Raw genomic sequence first — 18,562 nt, forward strand, 5'->3', positions numbered from 1 at the left:
AGGCGAGCTAGTCGGTGTGGCGGTGTTGGAAGTACACCGTCTAGAGAGTGAAGTTGTCGGTGGCGTACCTTTCTTCATGCCGTGCATGCTCCGACGAGGACGCCCGGATGCGCGCGATCTCGTTGCGGCGTTCCACGGCGGATGATGGAGGGGGCACAGGACGCCTCCGACGCTCAGTCCCCACACGCCCGGCACGCGGATGTGTGATGGCGTCGGGTCGTTGGCCTCGTGGAGGGTGTGCGCCTCCCACTCGTGCAACGACCGACGGCCAAAGCGTTGGCAATTGCTCCATTGTCAGGGAACCGCTCCGACATTGACTCGGTAAAGTTTTTCAACGGTGAAGGCCAGGGAGATGGGAGAAGAGGATGGAGGGGCGAGTGTGCGGTGAGCGGCAGCGACACGCGGCTTTTATAGCAGGGAAGGGACGAGAGCGGTGTGCACGCGTGATGAAAAAGGTCGAGACGCACGGTGACTTGCCATCACTACACCGCTAGACCTTGGAATCCGACGCATTGAACCGGCGCGTGAGCCAAGGCGATGATCCGACGCATTGAACCGACGTGTGAGCCAAGGCGATGAAGAGGACGAAGGTTCTCGACAACGCCCAATCTCGTTAACTCGGCAGGTCCACGCAAAAGGAATTTGACACGGTTTGTTTTCGCGTTAAATTTCTTTCTCCCGACACCAACCAAGGCGTTGGGTTAAATTTCTTTCTCCCGACACCAACCAAGGCGTTGGGTTCGGCATGGGTCCGCCGACGCCAATTTTGATCCAAATCAGCCGGGCGCGTGAGCCAATGCGATGAAGAGGACGAAGGTTCTCCACAACGCCGAATCTCGCTAACTCGACGGGTCCACGCAGAAGGAATTGAAGGAATTTGACACGGTTTGTTTTCACACCAACCAACGCGTTGGGTTCGGCATGGATCCGCCGACGCCAATTTTGATCCAAATCAGCAAAAAACGAGATCCCAGGACACAACTAGACGGATGCGACAAAAAAGGGGCCTGTTGGGGGCGTGGCTGAAGATGCTCTTACAAGGGAAGTCTGCTGGCTCTGGCTCCTTTGCAAGAGCAGGCCAACACAAGTGAAAAGAAATGGCACGTAAACATGGTATTCTTTTGGGAAGACAACTCAAGGCATTTCATGATTTTCATCAACAGTACAAATTTATTCTTTCACAACAACAAAAAAACTGTAGATATTCATATCGCAACAATATGTGACATGGCAGCATAAGATGGCACCAGGAAGGGGTTGCATGCCCAAAAGCTTAAACAACAGTCGAGCTCTTGCTATCAAAACTGGTGATGATAACTCAAGGCCATTTTGTTACACAGACAAGGGGTCCTGAACCAACCCGTCAAGAGGAATAACCAGGGAGGTACACAAGTGAACGTATTTTCTAAAGTTACCTCCGCCTGGGCGGATCAGAGGACCTGCGGTGTTGTTGTTGTTTGGCATCGGTATCCGGTTTCTCAGTGTCTGACTGTTTGAGCTTTCTCACCATATCATCCGCATATCGCCGCCAAATTGCCTCTCGGTCTTTGCTTGCCACTTTTATGTACCTTGGATCAGATCTTAACAGGTCTTTTGCTTCGCTCCAAGAGATAGCCGCAGTCTTTCCTCCATCTGTCGTCCGAGTTGCTGCCTCTGGGGCAATGGCCTCAGACACAAGTGCCCTGAAGTCACGGACACAGCGCTGTGGGGAAATTATAGGAACATCAGATCAGGTCAAAAGCATACCATAATTTTAGCATTCAAGCTCAGATGATACGCATCGTGGCCAAAATGCTACCACGTCTGCTTAAACAAAGAGGGTTTATTGAAGTAGCAATGAACCAAGCATTGAAGCTCAAACAAAAACACATGAGATAATACCATCCATAAAGACTTCCATACGATAGTTCATGTGAATCTGCTGAATATTTTGGTAAATTCCTCTTATCAAAGAAGAAAATGATTGGAACAGGCCAACAGGCTCAGAGCCCAAGAAGCAGACTCAAAAAGCAAACAGCTAGCACCAGAGAGTTAGAATTTTTATTACAGTAGCTACAAACAACCACCTTAGTAGGAATATACCTCATATAAGTCCTTGACATGCTCACGGAATAACTTCTCGGCCTCACCTTGGCCTAAGTCCGGATTTACAGCACGACCTTGCGGATCCTTCTCAAGTTTTGGTTTGGATTCAGTCCATGATGCCTATGGAACAAAAACAACATAGTTAATGTCAGTTTGTATTTTTGCAAAGAGGCAACACGCCAATAATCAAAAGTGAGTGTATCCTAATATATGAAAAGGAAGTCACTTAAGGAGCAAAAGAAACAGATCGGCTGAACGTAAAAAAGTACTCTGACAAGTACTTAAGACCAAGAAGCATGTACAGTTAAATTAAGAATAAGTAAGTCAACCTAATCACCTTTGGATCTTTTATAGTTTCAACAAGCAAAGCCTGATACGAAGACGTGGCATCTTTTCTGCGGATCTTCAATTTTACTCTCTCCATTTCCTGCTCTTCCCTTTCTTTCCTTTTGCGAGTTTCGCGTTCCCTCTCCCTTAATTTGGCCTAACAATGCATACCACAGTATGTGTGAAACCACAATCGGTAAAATAAAGCATCGTACAGTTCATCAGCTAAGTTGACATACTTGTTCATCCACTTTAGCCTTTGCAGCTTGCTCCACTTCCCATTCAGCGGATTTAAGTTCTGCTATGTATTCATTAAAAGCATTTTCTCTCTCTTCGTGCTTTACAGCTTTGTACCTTGGATCACTCCGGAAATTTTCTTTCACCTGTATGCAGTAGTATGATCCATGAGAAAAATGACAGATCAAAATTACATAAAAATGACAGTTCAAAATTACATACTCCTACAACACTATACAAGTTTGACCCAAGTAATCAATCGGCTGTTTTATATGAAGTTCAGAAGGGGCTGTTGTAGGGCCACAATTGGTTCACACCAGCTAAACACAGTGATGCCATATGTCATGTCAATGTAAACGCCGGAAAGATGAAACCTGTCCATGTGAAGATATATGGCTAACGTATCAAACAGACAATCATACTTCGGTAAATAACATCCAGATGATTACCCGTCAGGCCCCGCTTGGAATAGGGGTAAATTTATACACCCGTATTACTTTTACAAGTGTATATCACCAGCCATGTGTGATTTTCAACGGGAAATGAAAACGACTGATTGAGGTCTGCATCTTTTACAGGTGTAAAAGTGTGGAAAACGGCAATCCGATCAGGCCCTCAGTGGTAACTTGAAAATAGGCATCAAAACAGCAACTTTAAATGATAATCTTCACTAGACAACACGACTCCCTATGTCAGAGCCTCAGAGGCAGCTGTTTGACTTGGTCTATTGGTCAGTTTCAACTTTCCAGAAGAAATGGGGAAATCGACAAGTTACACAAATTGTGTTACAAAATATCATGTGCATGCAATATTTTAAATTTCACAATAGGAGAACAAACCCATACCTGCTGTCAATATTAGAAGATAACAAAATGAAATAATCTCTCTTTAATCTAAAATTGATTCCTAATCCTATTTTATTTTTATTTTACATGCAAGGAAGGTGCACTGCCTTCCTTGATGAGAAGCTTGTCCAACATCATCGGAGATGGTTTGGGCATATTAAGCGCAGGCCTCCAGAAACTCTAGTGCATAGCGGACTGCTAAAGCGTGCTGATAATGTCAGAAGAGGTCGCAGTAAACCGAATCTGACATGGGAGGAGTCCGTAAAGAGAGATTTGAAGAACTGGAATATCACCAGAGAACTACCCATGGACAGGGGTGCGTGGAAACTTGCTATCCATGAGCCAGAACCATGAGTTGGTTGCGAGATCTTATGGGTTTCACCTCTAGCCTAGCCCAACTTGTTTGGGACTAAAGGCTTTGTTGTTGTTGTTGCAAGGAAGGCGCACTACCTATTTCATTAAGAGAGAAAAACAAAAACAGAGTGGCCCGGTTTATACAGGAAACTAAGCCGAAAAAACACACAACACACCATTGCACAAGGCACAATTGTGCAAAGATTAAACCCGTGCCAACATCGGCTAACTCAAAACTCCAACATCAACATGCCTACAACCTGAATATGTGTGGGAACCCTTCGAAGACGCCTTCAAGAAGTACCGTCATCGGTATCCTTCGACCCCCATCGAACCAAGGCTTTCATCCAAAGCCATCCACGACAACTCCGTTGGACCTCGGGGAAAGTCAAGCCACACCAACAGCCTCCACGGTAGTCCTCGAACCAACAAACTGTAGCCTAGTGAAGAGGAGGAACTCTTCGGCGACAGTTCCAAGAAGCATCATCGCCGATATCCTTCGATCCCCATCAAACCAAGGCTTTCGCCCAAAGCCCTAAGCCCCTCCACCTATAGAATCCCCGGGGAAGGAGCCCACCCACTGCCAACAGAGAGCAACCCTCAGACAGAAGCAGACCAACGACGCCGAACCCGAGAAACGACCGATTGAGCCACACAACACCAAGGAGACTAGCAAACCCGAACGACATAATCCCCCGACCACCACCGCCACCACCAACGGACCGAAGCTGGGAGGCGGTAGCGCCGCCAATACACACCATCGGCCGGACCACCCACACCACGTAGAGGTCACGACCCAGGTAGACCAGCAACCCAAGCCAACACCACGTCGGCCGGAGCACACCACAGCACCTCACCAGAAAGCCAGCCCAACCGAGCAGGCCGCCTAGCCCGCCGGGCAGGTCGGGAGCAGCAGCTCCACACACCGGTCGCCGCCCCTCCACAACGCGCATCCACCCTGCCGCCCATCCAGTCCAGGACGACCAACACCGCCTCATCTCACCGACAGTGCACGCCAACTGGATCTGAGCATGGAGCCCCGATCCACCACCAAAGACGACCAGTCGTCGCTCCTCCACCGCAGGAAGGAGATAAAGACGACGCCGCTGCATGGGGCCGCTGCCCTGGCTTCCCACGCCGCGCCGCAGATGGGCCAGGAGGCCAGATCCGCTCGATGCGCAGCTCCGCGATGCACGCCACGCCGTCCAGGACCGGCCTCCATGCGCGACCGAGGGAGAGGAGCCAGCCGCCACCGGCTGCCGCACAGGCTTTACCTGGCAAAGTCGCCCGACGGCAACGAGGGTGGTCGGGGGTAAGCGGGGGAGCGGCGGCGGTGTTGGGTTTCGCCCGAGTCGCTCCCCCGAGGAGCGACGCAAGCGGTGGGAATCCTGGATCCACGTCATTCCAAATATAGCCAACTACCATCTCAACTCGAACTGTAGTGTCACTCCAGTAACTATCGCGTCCAATCATGTGCTCAATCCTCAAACCGCCACTTCACACCATACTGCATATACCTCTCACTGTTCTTCTATTTCACAAACAAGGAGCAATACTCAAAATTTCGTTGACGGTTCACCGATCTGCAGCTGCCGCTTCTGTCAATATTGAAAGCCTTTGGGGCCGCGTGGGTAGGATAGCACAGGGAAGAGCGTACAAGCGGCGATAGACACAGAGAAAGCCATGCACATCTGTGCCTGGCTGTAGATGCCTTCAGATGCAAAGCCTGACACTACTGCTGCCGGCGAGTAACCCAAGGAAGGAAGATGGGGTATATTAAGGAGATGGGCGGTTGTTCACTAATGATGCATTGCTACACATTACTATTTGGTTTCTGCAAGAATTATCACATCTTGATGAAGCAATTTTCTATCTCCCAACCAACGTTCCCTTTATGAGGGACTGATCGAGCCTATGTAGTGTTCACCGTACAGCCTTATTAATTGTGTTCAAGTCATATCTAATCCAAATATGCAAACACCAGAACATGTGAGATACTGTGCAACTTATAAGCAAATGCTTTGATTTAGGTATATTATTATTATAACATAACCAACTCCGCCTATGTTGCCTCAACATAGCAGGTCCCAAGCCCGGGTAAAGGAGGATTGTGATAGGCTTGGCGAGCCATCGTCAAAACTCAGCCACTCTTATGGAGATGAAACCCAAAAAGATTTTTGTTGGGGCGTAACCCTCTCAGCGACGCACCACATCGGAACCCAGGTGTGGTGGAAAATGGGCAAGGGCCAGGTCGTCACCCCCCAGGTGGAGCGCCGTATCGTGATCTGGATACGGTCGCAAGTGAGCAAGGATCAGGTCATCGCATCCTTAGTGGCGCGCTACATCGACGCCCAGGTGTAGTGGAAAATGAGCAAGGGTCTTCGCGTTTGACTCGACGAGTGCGAAGGGTAAGGAAGCTAGCCGAGCCTAGGAGGATTCACTTAGGTAGCTGGAACGTAGGGTCTCTGACAGGCAAGCTTCAGGAGGTAGTTCATACAGCGGTGTGGAGATGTGTTGATATCCTTTGCGTCCAAGAGACCAAATGGAGGAGACAGAAGGCGAAGGAGGTGGAGGGTACCGGCTTCAAGCTATGGTACACGGGAACGGTTGCAAACAGAAATGGAGTAGGCATCTTGATTAGCAAGAGCCTCAAGTATGGAGTGGTAGACGTCAAGAGACGTGGGGACCGAATTATCCTGGTCAAGCTGGTAGTTGGGGACCTAGTTCTCAATGTTATCAGTGCGTGTGCCCCACAAGTAGGCCACAATGAAAACACCAAGAGGGAGTTCTGGGAAGGTTTGCAGGACATGGTTAGGAGTGTACCGATTGGCAACATGCTCTTCATAGGAGGAGACCTCAATGGCCATGTTGGCGCATCTAACACAAGTTTTGAAGGGGTGCATGGGGGATTTGGCTATGGCATCAGGAATCAAGGAGAAGACGGCTTAAGCTTTGCGCTAGCCTACAACATGATTATAGCTAACACCCTCTTCAAGAAGAGAGAATCACATCTAGTGACTTACAGTAGTGGGCAACACTCTAGCCAGATGCCAGATTGATTTCATCCTCTCCGGAAGAGAAGACAGGTGTGCATGCCTAAACTGTAAGGTGATACCTGGAGAGTGTTGTCCCGCAGCATAAGCTTGTGGTTGCTGACTTCCGCTTTGGGATTCGTGTCCAGCGGGACAAGCGTGCCAAAGTCGCTAGAACGAAGTGGTGGAAGCTCAAGGGGGAGGTAGCTCAAGCGTTTAAGGAGAGGGTCATTAAGGAGGGCCCTTGGGAGAAAGGAGGTGATGCAGACAACATGTGGATGAAGATGGCGACTTGCATTCGCAAGGTGGCCTCAGAGGAGTTTGGAGTGTCCAGGGGAAGTAGAAGAGAAGCTAAAGATACCTGGTGGTGGAACGATGATGTCCAGAAGGCAATTAAGGAGAAGAAAGATTATTTCAGACGCCTATATCTGGATAGGAGTGTAGACAACATAGAGAAGTACAAGATGGCAAAGAAGGCCGCAAAGCGAGCTGTGAGCGAAGCAAGGGGTCGGGCGTATGAGGACCTCTACCAACGGTTAGACACGAAGGAAGGCGAAAGGGACATCTATAAAATGGCCAAGATCCGAGAGAGGAAGACGAGGGATGTTGACCAAATCAAGTGCATCAAGGACGGAGGAGAGCAACTCCTGGTGAAGAACGAGGAGATTAAGCATAGATGGCGGGAGTACTTTGACAAGTTGTTCAATGGGGAGAGTGAAAGCTCTACCATTGATCTGGACGACTCCTTTGATGATACTAGCAGGCGTTTTGCGCGGCGAATCCAGGAGTCAGAGGTCAAGGAGGCTTTAAAGAGGATGAAAGGAGGCAAGGCGATGGGCCCTGATTGTATCCCCATTGAGGTGTGGAGAGGCCTCGGGGACATAGGGATAGTATGGCTAACAAACTTTTCAACCTCATTTTTCGGGCAAACAAGATGCCAGAAGAATGGAGACGAAGTATATTAGTATCAATCTTCAAGAACAAGGGGGGTGTTCAGAGTTGTACTAATTACCGTGGAATTAAATTGATGAGCCATACAATGAAGCTATGGGAGAGAGTCATTGAGCACCGCTTGAGAAGAATGACAAGCGTGACCAAAAATCAGTTTGGTTTCATGCCTGGGAGGTCAACCATGGAAGCCATTTTCTTGGTACGACAACTTATGGAGAGATATAGGGAGCAAAAGAAGGACTTGCATATGGTGCTCATTGACTTGGAGAAGGCCTATGATAAGATACCGCGGTATGTTATGTGGTAGGCCTTGGAGAAACACAAAGTCCCAGCAAAGTACATTACCCTCATCAAGGACATGTACGATAATGTTGTGACAAGTGTTGATAGTTGTAGATGACACTAGGAGAGTTGGGACAATTTTCGTTGGTTTATTTCTCACACAATGCCATGCCAACCTGAGGGGTTGGGGATACATATTTATAGGCTGCTAGCCAGCCAAGGATATGCTAAGATGCTAGTCTAAGATGCTATTCTAACTGCCAGTCCTTGGTGGTCAAGGATTCTATCCTAACAGACACAAGGACCATGTGCTGCAGCCCCACAAAGACCCTAGTACAAAGACTTATCCATCATTCTCCCCCCAAGTCTTGTGCGTCGTCTTGTGGGAGAGTCGAATCATCTCGATCCTGGAGCAGAGTTCGAGGAACTTGATCCTCCCAAGAGGCTTGGTGAGCAGGTCTGCGAGCTGGTCTATGGTGTTGATGTAGCTCGCCTCGATGCTCCCTTCATCCAAACAGCTTCGGATGAAGTGATACCTCAGTCGGATGTGCTTGCTCCGTTCGTGGAAAACAGGATTCTTTGCCAGGGCCAAGGCAGACTTGCTGTCCACCAGGAGCTGCACCGTTCTGATGTCTCGGACCAGGAGATCACCAAGCAGTCAAGCGAGCAAGAGGGCCTGAGTGCAGGCGGTGGAGGCCGCTATGTACTCGGCCTCGCAGGACAGGGCCACCACCTGCTGCTTGACAGACTGCCAGCTCACGAGACACTTGCCGAGGAAGAAGAGGATCCCACTCGTGCTCTTGCTGGTGTCGATGTCTGGTTTCGATGTCGCCGGCGTGGTCGCTGTACCCGACGAAGTGTGCCGCCCCCGGACACCTAGGGTAGTGGAGGCCGTGGTCGAGGGTCCCCACCACATAACGGATGATCCTCTTCACTGCCTGCTCGTGCTCCGTCGTCGGTCGTTCCATGAACCGACTGACGTAGCCGACGGAGAATGCCAAGTCTTGCCGTGTGTGGGCGAGGTAGCGAAGGCTCCCCACAAGGCGCCGGTATTGCGTAGCGTCCACTTCCTCCGTCGTGCTGTCGCGGCTTAGTTTCAGCCTCCCCTCCATCGGAGTGAGAGTTGGGTGGCAGTCGGTGAGCCCAGCTAGCTCAACGATCCGCTTGGCGTAGGCAGACTGTCGAAGCGCGATCCCGGAGTGATCCTGGTGCACCTCGACCCCTAGATAGAAGGAGAGGAGCCCCAAATCACTCATCTGGAAGGTGGCCTTCATTTCTTCCTTGAACGCCGCCACGTCTGCATCCTTGATGTCGGTGATCACCAAGTCATCAACATAGACGCCCATCAGCAGGGCATTTCCTCCACTGCCCCGTCGGTAGACGGCCGCCTCATGCGGGCTTTGCTCAAAACCCATCTTCTTTAGCGTGGAGTCCAGCTTGGCGTTCCACGCCCTAGGTGCCTGTCGTAGGCCATAGAAAGCCTTACGCAGGCGGAGTACCTTGCCCTCCTGGCCAGGGATCGCAAATCCCAGCGGCTGATGCACGTAGACTTCCTCCTTCAAGTCACCGATGAGGAATGCCGACTTTACATCCATGTGATGGACATGCCAGCCCTCCTGGGCAGCTAGCGCAAGAAGTCGCACAGGCTCCATTCGTGCCACGGGAGCGAAAGCATCGTCGAAGTCGACTCCTTCCTGCTTCAAGAAGCCTTGGGCCACCAAGCAAGCCTTGTGCTTGATGATGGCGCCGGCTCCATCCCTCTTCAGCTTGAACACCCACTTAAGGGTGATTGCGCGGTGACCATGAGGGAGGTGAGCGAGCTCCCAGGTGCGGTTCTGCTCGACCGCATCCATCTCCAACTGCATCGCAGCGCGCCATGCCGCGTCTCTCTCGGCCTCTGCAAAGGACCGAGGTTCGTCATCCTCACACGCGAGTTGTAGTTGCACCTCCAGGTTGCGTGGCACCAGTACCGGCACCTGCTGATCGCCGAGTAGGTTTTCCATCGTACGGTACCGCAGCGGTTCCCCGCCATGATATGCGTCGATGTGCTCCTCGTCGTGAGGGAATGGGGAGGCGAACTCCATCGGGTTGTGCTCGACGCGAGCTGGTGCTGATGAAGACGAGCCCGGAGAGGTGACTGCCGGTGCTGGAGTGCCTGGCGTCGCCGGCTGTGGTGCCATCGGCGGAGCCCGCACCGGGGTCGATGGAGCCCCGAGTTGTACTTCCGCTTACCAAGAGACAAGAGCCCGAAGGCACCAGACGCACAATCACAAGCGGTACATGACTCGGTACTGCAGGGCGGCACTACCGCTTGAGCGGTACTACTGCCCATGGTAGCGGTACTACCGCTTATGAAGGTGCGCATGATCCTAAGGACAGAGGACAGCTCCAAAGTGTCGGAGTAGACCGAACTTGACATGAGAAGAGTCTGTAAAGAGAGATCTAAAGGATTGGAGCATCACCAAAGAACTAGCCATGGACAAGGGTGCGTGGAAGCTTGCTATCCATGTGCCAGAACCATGAGTTGGTCGCGAGATCTTATGGGTTTCACCTCTAGCCTACCCCACCTTGTTTGGGACTAAAGGCTTTGTTGTTGTTGTTGTTGTTGTTGTTGTTGTTATAACATAACTATCTCTCAAATTGCTAACTGATCAGTCGCTGCCTCAAGGAAAACACGGTAACGAGACATACATACTTCGGCACTGACCATTGATCAACCAAGCTGACTGGTATACACGAAACTAATGTAAAACAAATATAGCCACAAACTTGCTGCTATTGAAAGTACTACTATGAGCATTCATCATCACTGTTAACTAAGAATTTATATAAGACTATCTTCACATAGAGAAAAAAGATACTAATATATTGATCACCATAACGTATTTTTTCTAAGTGTGGTAAAGGAAGAAAAATTGATGAGAGCAAAAAATAACTGACTTCTTTTATTGCAATACAAATGTCTATACTAATCTGTAAGTGCACGTAACAGATTATCATATTATCTTTACATAAATCAGATGCGCCGTCTGTCATTTAATCTTGACGCAAGATATGTAGTGAAATGAGTACGAGAAACTTACTTTGGTCCAACGGCTGGTTGAGATTATATCTTTACATTCTCGAAGCATTGATTTAAAGTCAGTTATGACAGCATTTCGCGCTGATTGAACTTTCTCTTCAAGAGCCCTCACCCTGCTCAAACATTTGAAAATGTGTCAAGTAAATGTTGATAATCCAATGATTTGATTTGAAAGATGAAACTGAAAATCCTCAATTCAATACTAATCATGTAAAAGTAGGCGGCCATACTTCTCCTTGAAAAGAGCCTCCCTTTCTTTTTTATCCAGGGCTGCAAATCTTGGATCAGCACCCCATTTTCTTTCGAATTCCTGGTAGCCTGTTTTAGAATCGATGCCCTGCAATTTATGTATTAAGGCATGACATTCAAGAAATCGGCGGTTCCAAAAATAGGCAGCCATCACATGCCTTAATTTAAAGGAAAACCTCAAGTAACTTGTACAAATGAATTAATAGCAATTAGTGAACCTCAGATGCTTCTTCTAATAGCTGTTTATATGCCTCAACAGCAGCCTTCTGTGCAGCTCTCTTCTCTTTTCGTTCCTCGTCAGCACGTGTCCGAACAAAGTGGTCAAATATAGCCCGTCTAGTCGAGTGACTTGGAATAGCCTGTAGTGGGGCAATCTACAATTAGTATCATCCGAATATAAAATTACTGCTGTAAAGCTAATAGTAGCAGCAGGCAAACCAAAAGAAAATATATTGTAGGAGTGCCTTACAACACGGTAATAAGCATTATAAAGTAAGTTTCATGTATGAAGTAATTGCTACTTCTACTTAAGCAAGAAGAAATACAACCTAGGGCCTACTTTGGAAAAGCGCAAATTTAGTACTACCTCCGTCCGGAAATACTTGTCCTAGAGATGAATGTATCTAGACTTATTTTAATTGTAGATACATCCATTATATGCATTTTAAGGACAAGTATTTCCGGACGGAGGGAGTATGATCCTTTCTGAACATACAGTGTAGCAATCAGCTAATCATAATCGATGTATTACAACATGAGGTTTTGCTTGGAGCCTTGGATACAGCATAACCACAACGACGACAACAACGACGACAAAGCCTTTAGTCCCAAACAAGTTGGGGTAGGCTACAACATAACCAGGATTAGAAAAACAGAGCACAAATGGGCAGTTTGGCATTTGCTATGCTGTGCAGCATTGAGCTGCTGAATTTAGTTACTTATGCAGAATCTTTCTTGATTCGAGTGAACTCATTTCTATGGCTCTAAAGAAGAGGTTGCCACAACCAAAAGTAGTAACACGAGAGCTTTTTAAAGATAAACCAGAACCACAGGCACACAGAATTCAGATTCTCTAGTGAATAATCACTGCAATTTGAACACAGATCACAATGAACTAGGTTCGTCAGTTTTTTTTCCAGTTTCCAGGACAGGAGTTAGCCTCGAACAGCAGAGACTTATAAGGACACTTTAGAGTTTACCTTTAACTGCAATCACAGTAAATCTACAGACATAACCACCAATTACTGCATCAATTCAATTACAGAAAGAAGGCACTGGTTTTGCACCATTGAAACTTGAACCAAGTTGGATAGCTACGGTTATTTATTTTGTTAGGATTAGGAAACTATATTTTCTTACGCGTATTAGGAAACTATATCACTGCCTTGAAAGAGAAACACCTGGTGCAAAAGGAACAAAGAAACAAAAAGATCCTAGAGATCATTGGTCAGCATTCACTTTGTTATCCTTGTGGCAAATGATAAGTCAAGATATGTTCAGGCTCTGGCCCTCGGCCAAGAATAAACAGAGAAGCATATAAACGGTTAGGTGCAATGTTATTCTCAACATTTAGTCATGCAGAAAATCCAACAGTCCATTCAAAAGTTTATAGTATTTCAATGAAAACCATCTGAATCAAAACTTCTCTTTGTGCGCTATGCAGGAGCTCTCCTCTTTCATTACTACTATAGCACTCAGCAATCAGAACTCTACGCATAAATTACTCGGAGGAAAGATAATGCACCCCATACAAGTAGAAATCAACTATGAAAAACCCTACATGGAGAGAGAGTGTCCCTGTTGGCCACAAATGATAGTATGGAAGCAGGAGCACGGTCACAAACTTGGCAAACCTTAAAGATCTCACGAAAGGCTATAATGACAAATTTCACAAACCTTAAATCGTGAATCGAACACTATTTTTGGCAGTTCCTTCTCCCACTTTGAAAATGGTGCTACTCCTCGTTCCTTTAGCATTTTCTGTGGAAGTAAAAAATGCATCCACGTCAGGTCAGCACCAACAAAAAATCAAAAAGTTTCATAAATAAACAATTTGTATTCAGTTATCTTAGTTCCGAACAACATAAAGTAGACAAAATTTTGCCTTGCCAAAAAACACATGAAATAGCATATGGTTACATAATACTCCCTAAGTGTCGCTGACTTAGTACAACTTTTTACTAAAGTTGTACTGAATCAGCAACACTTATTTTGGGATGGAGGGAGTACAAACGAATTGAGAAGGCATCAAAGTTCATCGTCTTAAATTAGCATCTCAGGGGAAAGCAAATCTTGTGGAGAAAAAAGCTACCTCGACATCTATTATGAAACTCAAAATAACATCATGAGAATTACCTTAAACTCACGAATACAGTCCTCTTTACTTGGTCCATGTTCCTCATCATCTGAAGAGGAAGAGGAATCTGACATGTTTTCATTGCCATTGTTATCCTTTGATTTCTCACCATTTTTTGAACCTTGCTGTTCCTTAGGTGCACCATCAGATGGTTTAGATCCATTCAACTCGGATGCAGTAGATGAAGGAGTAGCAAGAGGAGAGGACCCACTGAAAGCACCAGCGTCCTGCAATTTCTTCTTTATCAAATCCAAAGCAGAAGGCGATGCAGGGGCAACTGTTTGCCGAAGTGGCAACGAATCACGGCCACCTGTCTGTATGGCAGGAGTACTTATTTCACCACTCATCTCTCCCTTATTTGCTACTGTGCCAGCATCCTGCAGTGAAGTTGAACTTCCTTTCAAGTTACCAGAATCAGCATTCTTGTTGAGTTCAGCCACCTCTGGCGGAAGTTGCCAGCTGCTAACCTGTTCAGCATGAGAATCCAACTATATATAACAAATCCATGCGATGCTGGAAAGCTACCCCACTAACCCAACATAGTATATGTAGAGCTTCGAAACCATCATCAAGAACATACCTTTTGTTTATTGTCATAGTAATATTTCTTTCCATCACTTGTAGTTACTATGCTCCAGTCTGTGCCAGCAATTTTGTCCCTGACAAAGTGAAAAAATGTAAGGCCCATGAAACACTATTTGTGGACATGCACAGAAAAACAAATTGGCATGTTTATTCAGTTGAAGAGCAAAAGACCAAATAGGGTCAGACATTCATAGCAATGGCAGCTTCCAGAAATTTACATGCATGTTTAGAACACACTAGAAAACCATTCAATTATTACAGGAGTCTACAAAAATTCATATATACCTCGCGGGGCCTACATAGGATTGGTCCTGACATGCAAAAGTGCATTTATGACAATATCTTAGATGGGTAGTATGGTACCAATCTAGATGGACAGGAAAAGTTGTTCAACAACATCTCAAACATTGATATTTCGCTGGATAATACTGCAATCATACAGAGCTGGATACAACAAATAAAACATGTAAAATCATGGCAAATAATACAAGAAAACTAAATATCCTGCCTTTTGGCACCAATATTAAAATGTGAACAAGAGCAAGCTACAATACTCATAATCGCATTTTGTGGTTTATACTTTATAAGTACTCCCTCTGTAAAGAAATATAAGAGCGTTTAGATACCGATCATCCCACATTTAAGCAAGACCTTATAATTAGTTTCTGAAAAGGAAATTAGCACAAGACCTGGTATCAACTTTGTCAAGGGTAACTTAGGAGACTTTCCAAAGTGCAAGATTAATGCAAGACCTGATTCTATCATTTCTTGTTCAAAATCTACGTTTGGGGACTTACTGCCCATGTTAACATGCACTTTGATAACTTTTTGGTTGCTGTGCACATTATCGTCCACAAGAAATTGTAGGTACAAAATGTTTTGTAAAACGCTCAAAGTGTAAAAGTGAGAGTGATCAAATTCAAGAAGGTTCTTACAACCCTCATATGCCAACATAAAATTAGCCGAAGTAGCACAGGGTAAAATGAGCAGTTGCACGACATACCAAGAAGCTGGAACTGGCTGAGCTGCAACCTTCTCGAGCTATAGCAGCACAGGAAAAAATGAGTTAATTATATTGTGGTGCTAAATTGCCATGTCACAGACTAGAATGAAGTTATATTACTTGATAAAGCTATTCTTCGGTGCAACTACCTCCCCCTTGTAGCCAGGTGGTCTTTGATAAGTTGATTCCCCTGTCAAGGCATTGTAATAATATAAAACGCCGGCTTCTGTTTTGTGTGCAGACCACGTATCTGAATCCTGAATTCCGGCCATACTTCTGTCCTCCAGCCCTTCAGCATTACACATAAATCATAAGAACTGGAGAATTAACAGGAACACTAAGACTCAACATGAACATCAGCTCCAGTAAGAAGAATACCTGTTGGATGTTGTTCAACTGAAGTATGAATGGACTGCACAGATCCTGGATTTACAGATGGTTGTTCTTTGGGATCACCAGTTGTAATGCCTGGTGGTTGGATGTTGGGCAAGGACGTGGTCACAGAAGAAGTTCCAACCATTGGTGCACCAAGAGGTCCAAGAGAGCCCGGTGGATATGAATGGAAGGGAGCCTGCTGAAAGCTAGTAGGTTGTGGAGGATATCCCCACAAGGGTTGAGATGGATTACCATGCGCTGAAGGATAGGATGGATAAAACTGTTGCTGAGTTGCCCTTGGAACAGCACCTGGTGCAGCACCTGATGGCGATGTTTGAGGCAAAGAAGGAGCAGGTGGGGCTGGGCATGTAGGCCTCTGAAGGAGGCTTGGTGGAGTTGACAAGTTTGAAGGACGTTGTCCAGGTGCAGAACCCCCAACAGACCCAAATACCTCAGGGCGAGGTGGCAGTGACTGCACTGTATGGGGACTTACCTCTGGGGCACTTGGGGCATCCGACTTCGAAGCATTAACATCCAGGTTACCCTGTAATAATTCCAAAAAAAAATCAGTGCCTCATTGACAAGATTCGAGCGGTGGAAGCAAGCCAATCGAAGCATGCAGTGCTTAAAGAAAACTGGAGGGCTTAGGGGTCAGGACTGTGCCTGTTGGTTTGCACCATAAAGAATATTGGACGTCCTGGGTGGCACTGGAAATGGCAACCGAATAGATCCAGGAGGATTTGGAGCCATATGGCCAGGGAATGGTGCACCTGGGCGAGGCAATTGCCCAGGAGCAGGAGGTTGCAAGGATGCTGGCAGAGCAAACATAGGGACTTGGACAGCATGGTTTGTCCTCTGGAAGAAAATGTGGCATTAAGTGTTAGTGCGTTACAGAAGAGGATCGGTTCATTAAAAACTAATAACAAGAACAATAGTAATGCTATTAATAATAAAGCCATGAGAAATTACAGTGTCAAGTTGAAACTGCTGACCAGTAGGCAGGCTAGCATTGGCATGTGAGACTACATTATATGAGAAAGAAGGTCTGTTCCCGAAATACTGCCGTGGAGCTGGTGGCTGGAGAGCCGCTGGAGGCATTGGACGAGCCATCGGAGCCTGGAAAGGAAGAGTGATAAGAATACTAGTTATGATAATCTAACTTGAGCATCGTCGAGTTGTTTTGCAGTGATCATAAGTCAAATTTCGTTTACTCCTTTAAATGTTGCAGAAGCAGGATGCAAAAGCCATGTACATTTAGTTCCATTAAGAATTTTCAGTTGACTAATCATGAAAGCTATACAAATGAAACATGCAGCAGAATTATCACTGATTGAGTAGGCTTCTAGGCATTCATATGAAAAATTCAGAAATCTTTATGCAAGAACTCCTCGATCTAGTAAGGTTCACGTCAGACGTCCGTGGACCGTGATAGAGAAAGGTCACCTATCTGTGTTTTCCGTCAGATGAAAAATCCAGCCAAATGATGTTTTACCAAATGAAGGTGAAAAACAGTGCAGCAGGCATAACAGCAAAGTTACAACATAATTATGCAACATAGTAACATACACCTAAAAGAGCAATTTCTTTGACAAAAGCATGAACTAGGCATTCATGTTGAAGCTGACAGAAACAAACCCATTATCCTTTTTTTAACCAGAGTGATATATGACCCTCTTGGCAGGAGGACTAAAGTAGGTTTATATATGAGTTTGAAATTACTAAGTTCAGAGTGTCGCTACATAAACAACACAAGGGACTGGCTTCTGCAACTAAAAATTGCATCATATGTCAGCGGCTCAGCACCTATCATCAGAACTAACCAAAATATAGTCCCCGATGCTAGCACCATGTATCCTTTGAACAAAATTACACATTACCTATGCGGATCATACACCAAACGCAAGAGAAAAACGATTTTCTTAAATGAGCGTCTGGTAATAGTTAGGTTAAGCATATAAGCTGAAGAAAGGGATAGGATACTGATACTCTACCGGAGCGGAAGCTAGCTGCTGGTGGGCCACACCGCTGCCCATATGCTGCGGGGGCGGCGGCCTGGGCAGAACGTTGTAAGAGAACGCGGGCACCGGCGACGACGCCGGAGGCGCCATGTACGCCGGCGAGCCAGCGAACTGCGGCCGCGGCGGCCCTGGAGCGGCAGCCGAGGCAGGGGAAGCAGGCGGCGGTGGCACTGAGGCACTGGAGGTGGAAGTGGAGGTAGGTGTGGGAGCGGGAGCGGGGGCGGGAGCGGGCGGGGCATCCGCAGCTGCCACCTCTTCCACCGCTGGTGCCGCCGCGACGGCGCCAAGATCGTATGCTTCCTCTGGTTCAATCACTGGGGCAGCTTCCTCAGTCCGAGAAGGCTCGTCCGTCTGCGGGTTGGCAGAGTCGGAGGCGACCACCTCCGGCGTCGCCATGGGAGTAGAGTGTGGCCTAGGGTTTTGTAAGGCGAACGGGGCCGGACAGGCGTCGCGAGAGAGAAGCAACCAACGGAAGCGATGAAGAGAGAATTAGACAGCGGAATCTTTGAATTGGACCGTGGGTGCCCGTAATCAAGCTTGGGCTCGGCAGCACCTGAAAAGCCCACAATCTTGCCATCTAGGGTCCGTTTGGTTTGTCCAAAAGGAGAAAGCAACTAATAGTACTACATGCGACCCCGATCATCGTCGGCCTCATCAAGTCTTTCCAGGATATATATATACTCTTTACCCTTTTCGTTAGGGTTTTTATCCTTTTGACGTCGATGGCGACGTAGAGACACATTATTTCCATCTCCGCCTTGATCTTGGATCGTTCTTGCTC

At 47.1% G+C, this 18,562-nt stretch overlaps 1 protein-coding gene across 2 annotated transcripts; it reads right to left on the bottom strand.

Annotated features, from left to right (window-relative positions):
- Window positions 1–1,150: 1,150 nt before the first annotated feature.
- On the bottom strand, window positions 1,151–18,352 carry LOC123431639 (pre-mRNA-processing protein 40C). Of its 2 annotated transcripts, XM_045115347.1 has the most exons (16): window positions 17,755–18,352; window positions 16,733–16,879; window positions 16,427–16,618; window positions 15,767–16,307; window positions 15,538–15,677; window positions 15,389–15,426; window positions 14,381–14,459; window positions 13,800–14,267; window positions 13,341–13,424; window positions 11,663–11,803; window positions 11,426–11,532; window positions 11,197–11,308; window positions 2,652–2,795; window positions 2,423–2,569; window positions 2,083–2,205; window positions 1,151–1,702 (listed from the first exon to the last, which is right to left on the bottom strand). In XM_045115347.1, exons 1-16 carry the CDS (start codon window positions 18,175–18,177, stop codon window positions 1,412–1,414), a joined length of 3,177 nt encoding a protein of 1,058 aa, XP_044971282.1. In that variant the 5' UTR covers window positions 18,178–18,352; the 3' UTR covers window positions 1,151–1,411. The 2 variants fall into 2 exon arrangements, with proteins under 2 accessions (XP_044971282.1, XP_044971283.1); XM_045115348.1 differs by lacking the exon at window positions 17,755–18,352 and having other exon boundaries at window positions 16,756–16,869.
- Window positions 18,353–18,562: the final 210 nt, after the last annotated feature.

The sequence above is a fragment of the Hordeum vulgare genome, chromosome 1H, assembly GCF_904849725.1.
Source record: "Hordeum vulgare subsp. vulgare chromosome 1H, MorexV3_pseudomolecules_assembly, whole genome shotgun sequence".
Classification (NCBI taxonomy): domain Eukaryota; kingdom Viridiplantae; phylum Streptophyta; class Magnoliopsida; order Poales; family Poaceae; genus Hordeum; species Hordeum vulgare.

Excerpts from the sequence above, each read along its gene's own strand:
- LOC123431639 (XM_045115347.1), bottom strand. The coding sequence starts at position 18,177 with ATGGCGACGCCGGAGGTGGTCGCCTCCGACTCTGCCAACCCGCAGACG. Across the intron at positions 14,460-15,388 it reads CAGCCAGTTCCAGCTTCTTG|GGACAAAATTGCTGGCACAG; the intron begins GTATGTCGTGCA and ends TCACTTTGTCAG. Across the intron at positions 11,804-13,340 it reads TGTTCGATTCACGATTTAAG|GCTATTCCAAGTCACTCGAC; the intron begins GTTTGTGAAATT and ends GCCCCACTACAG.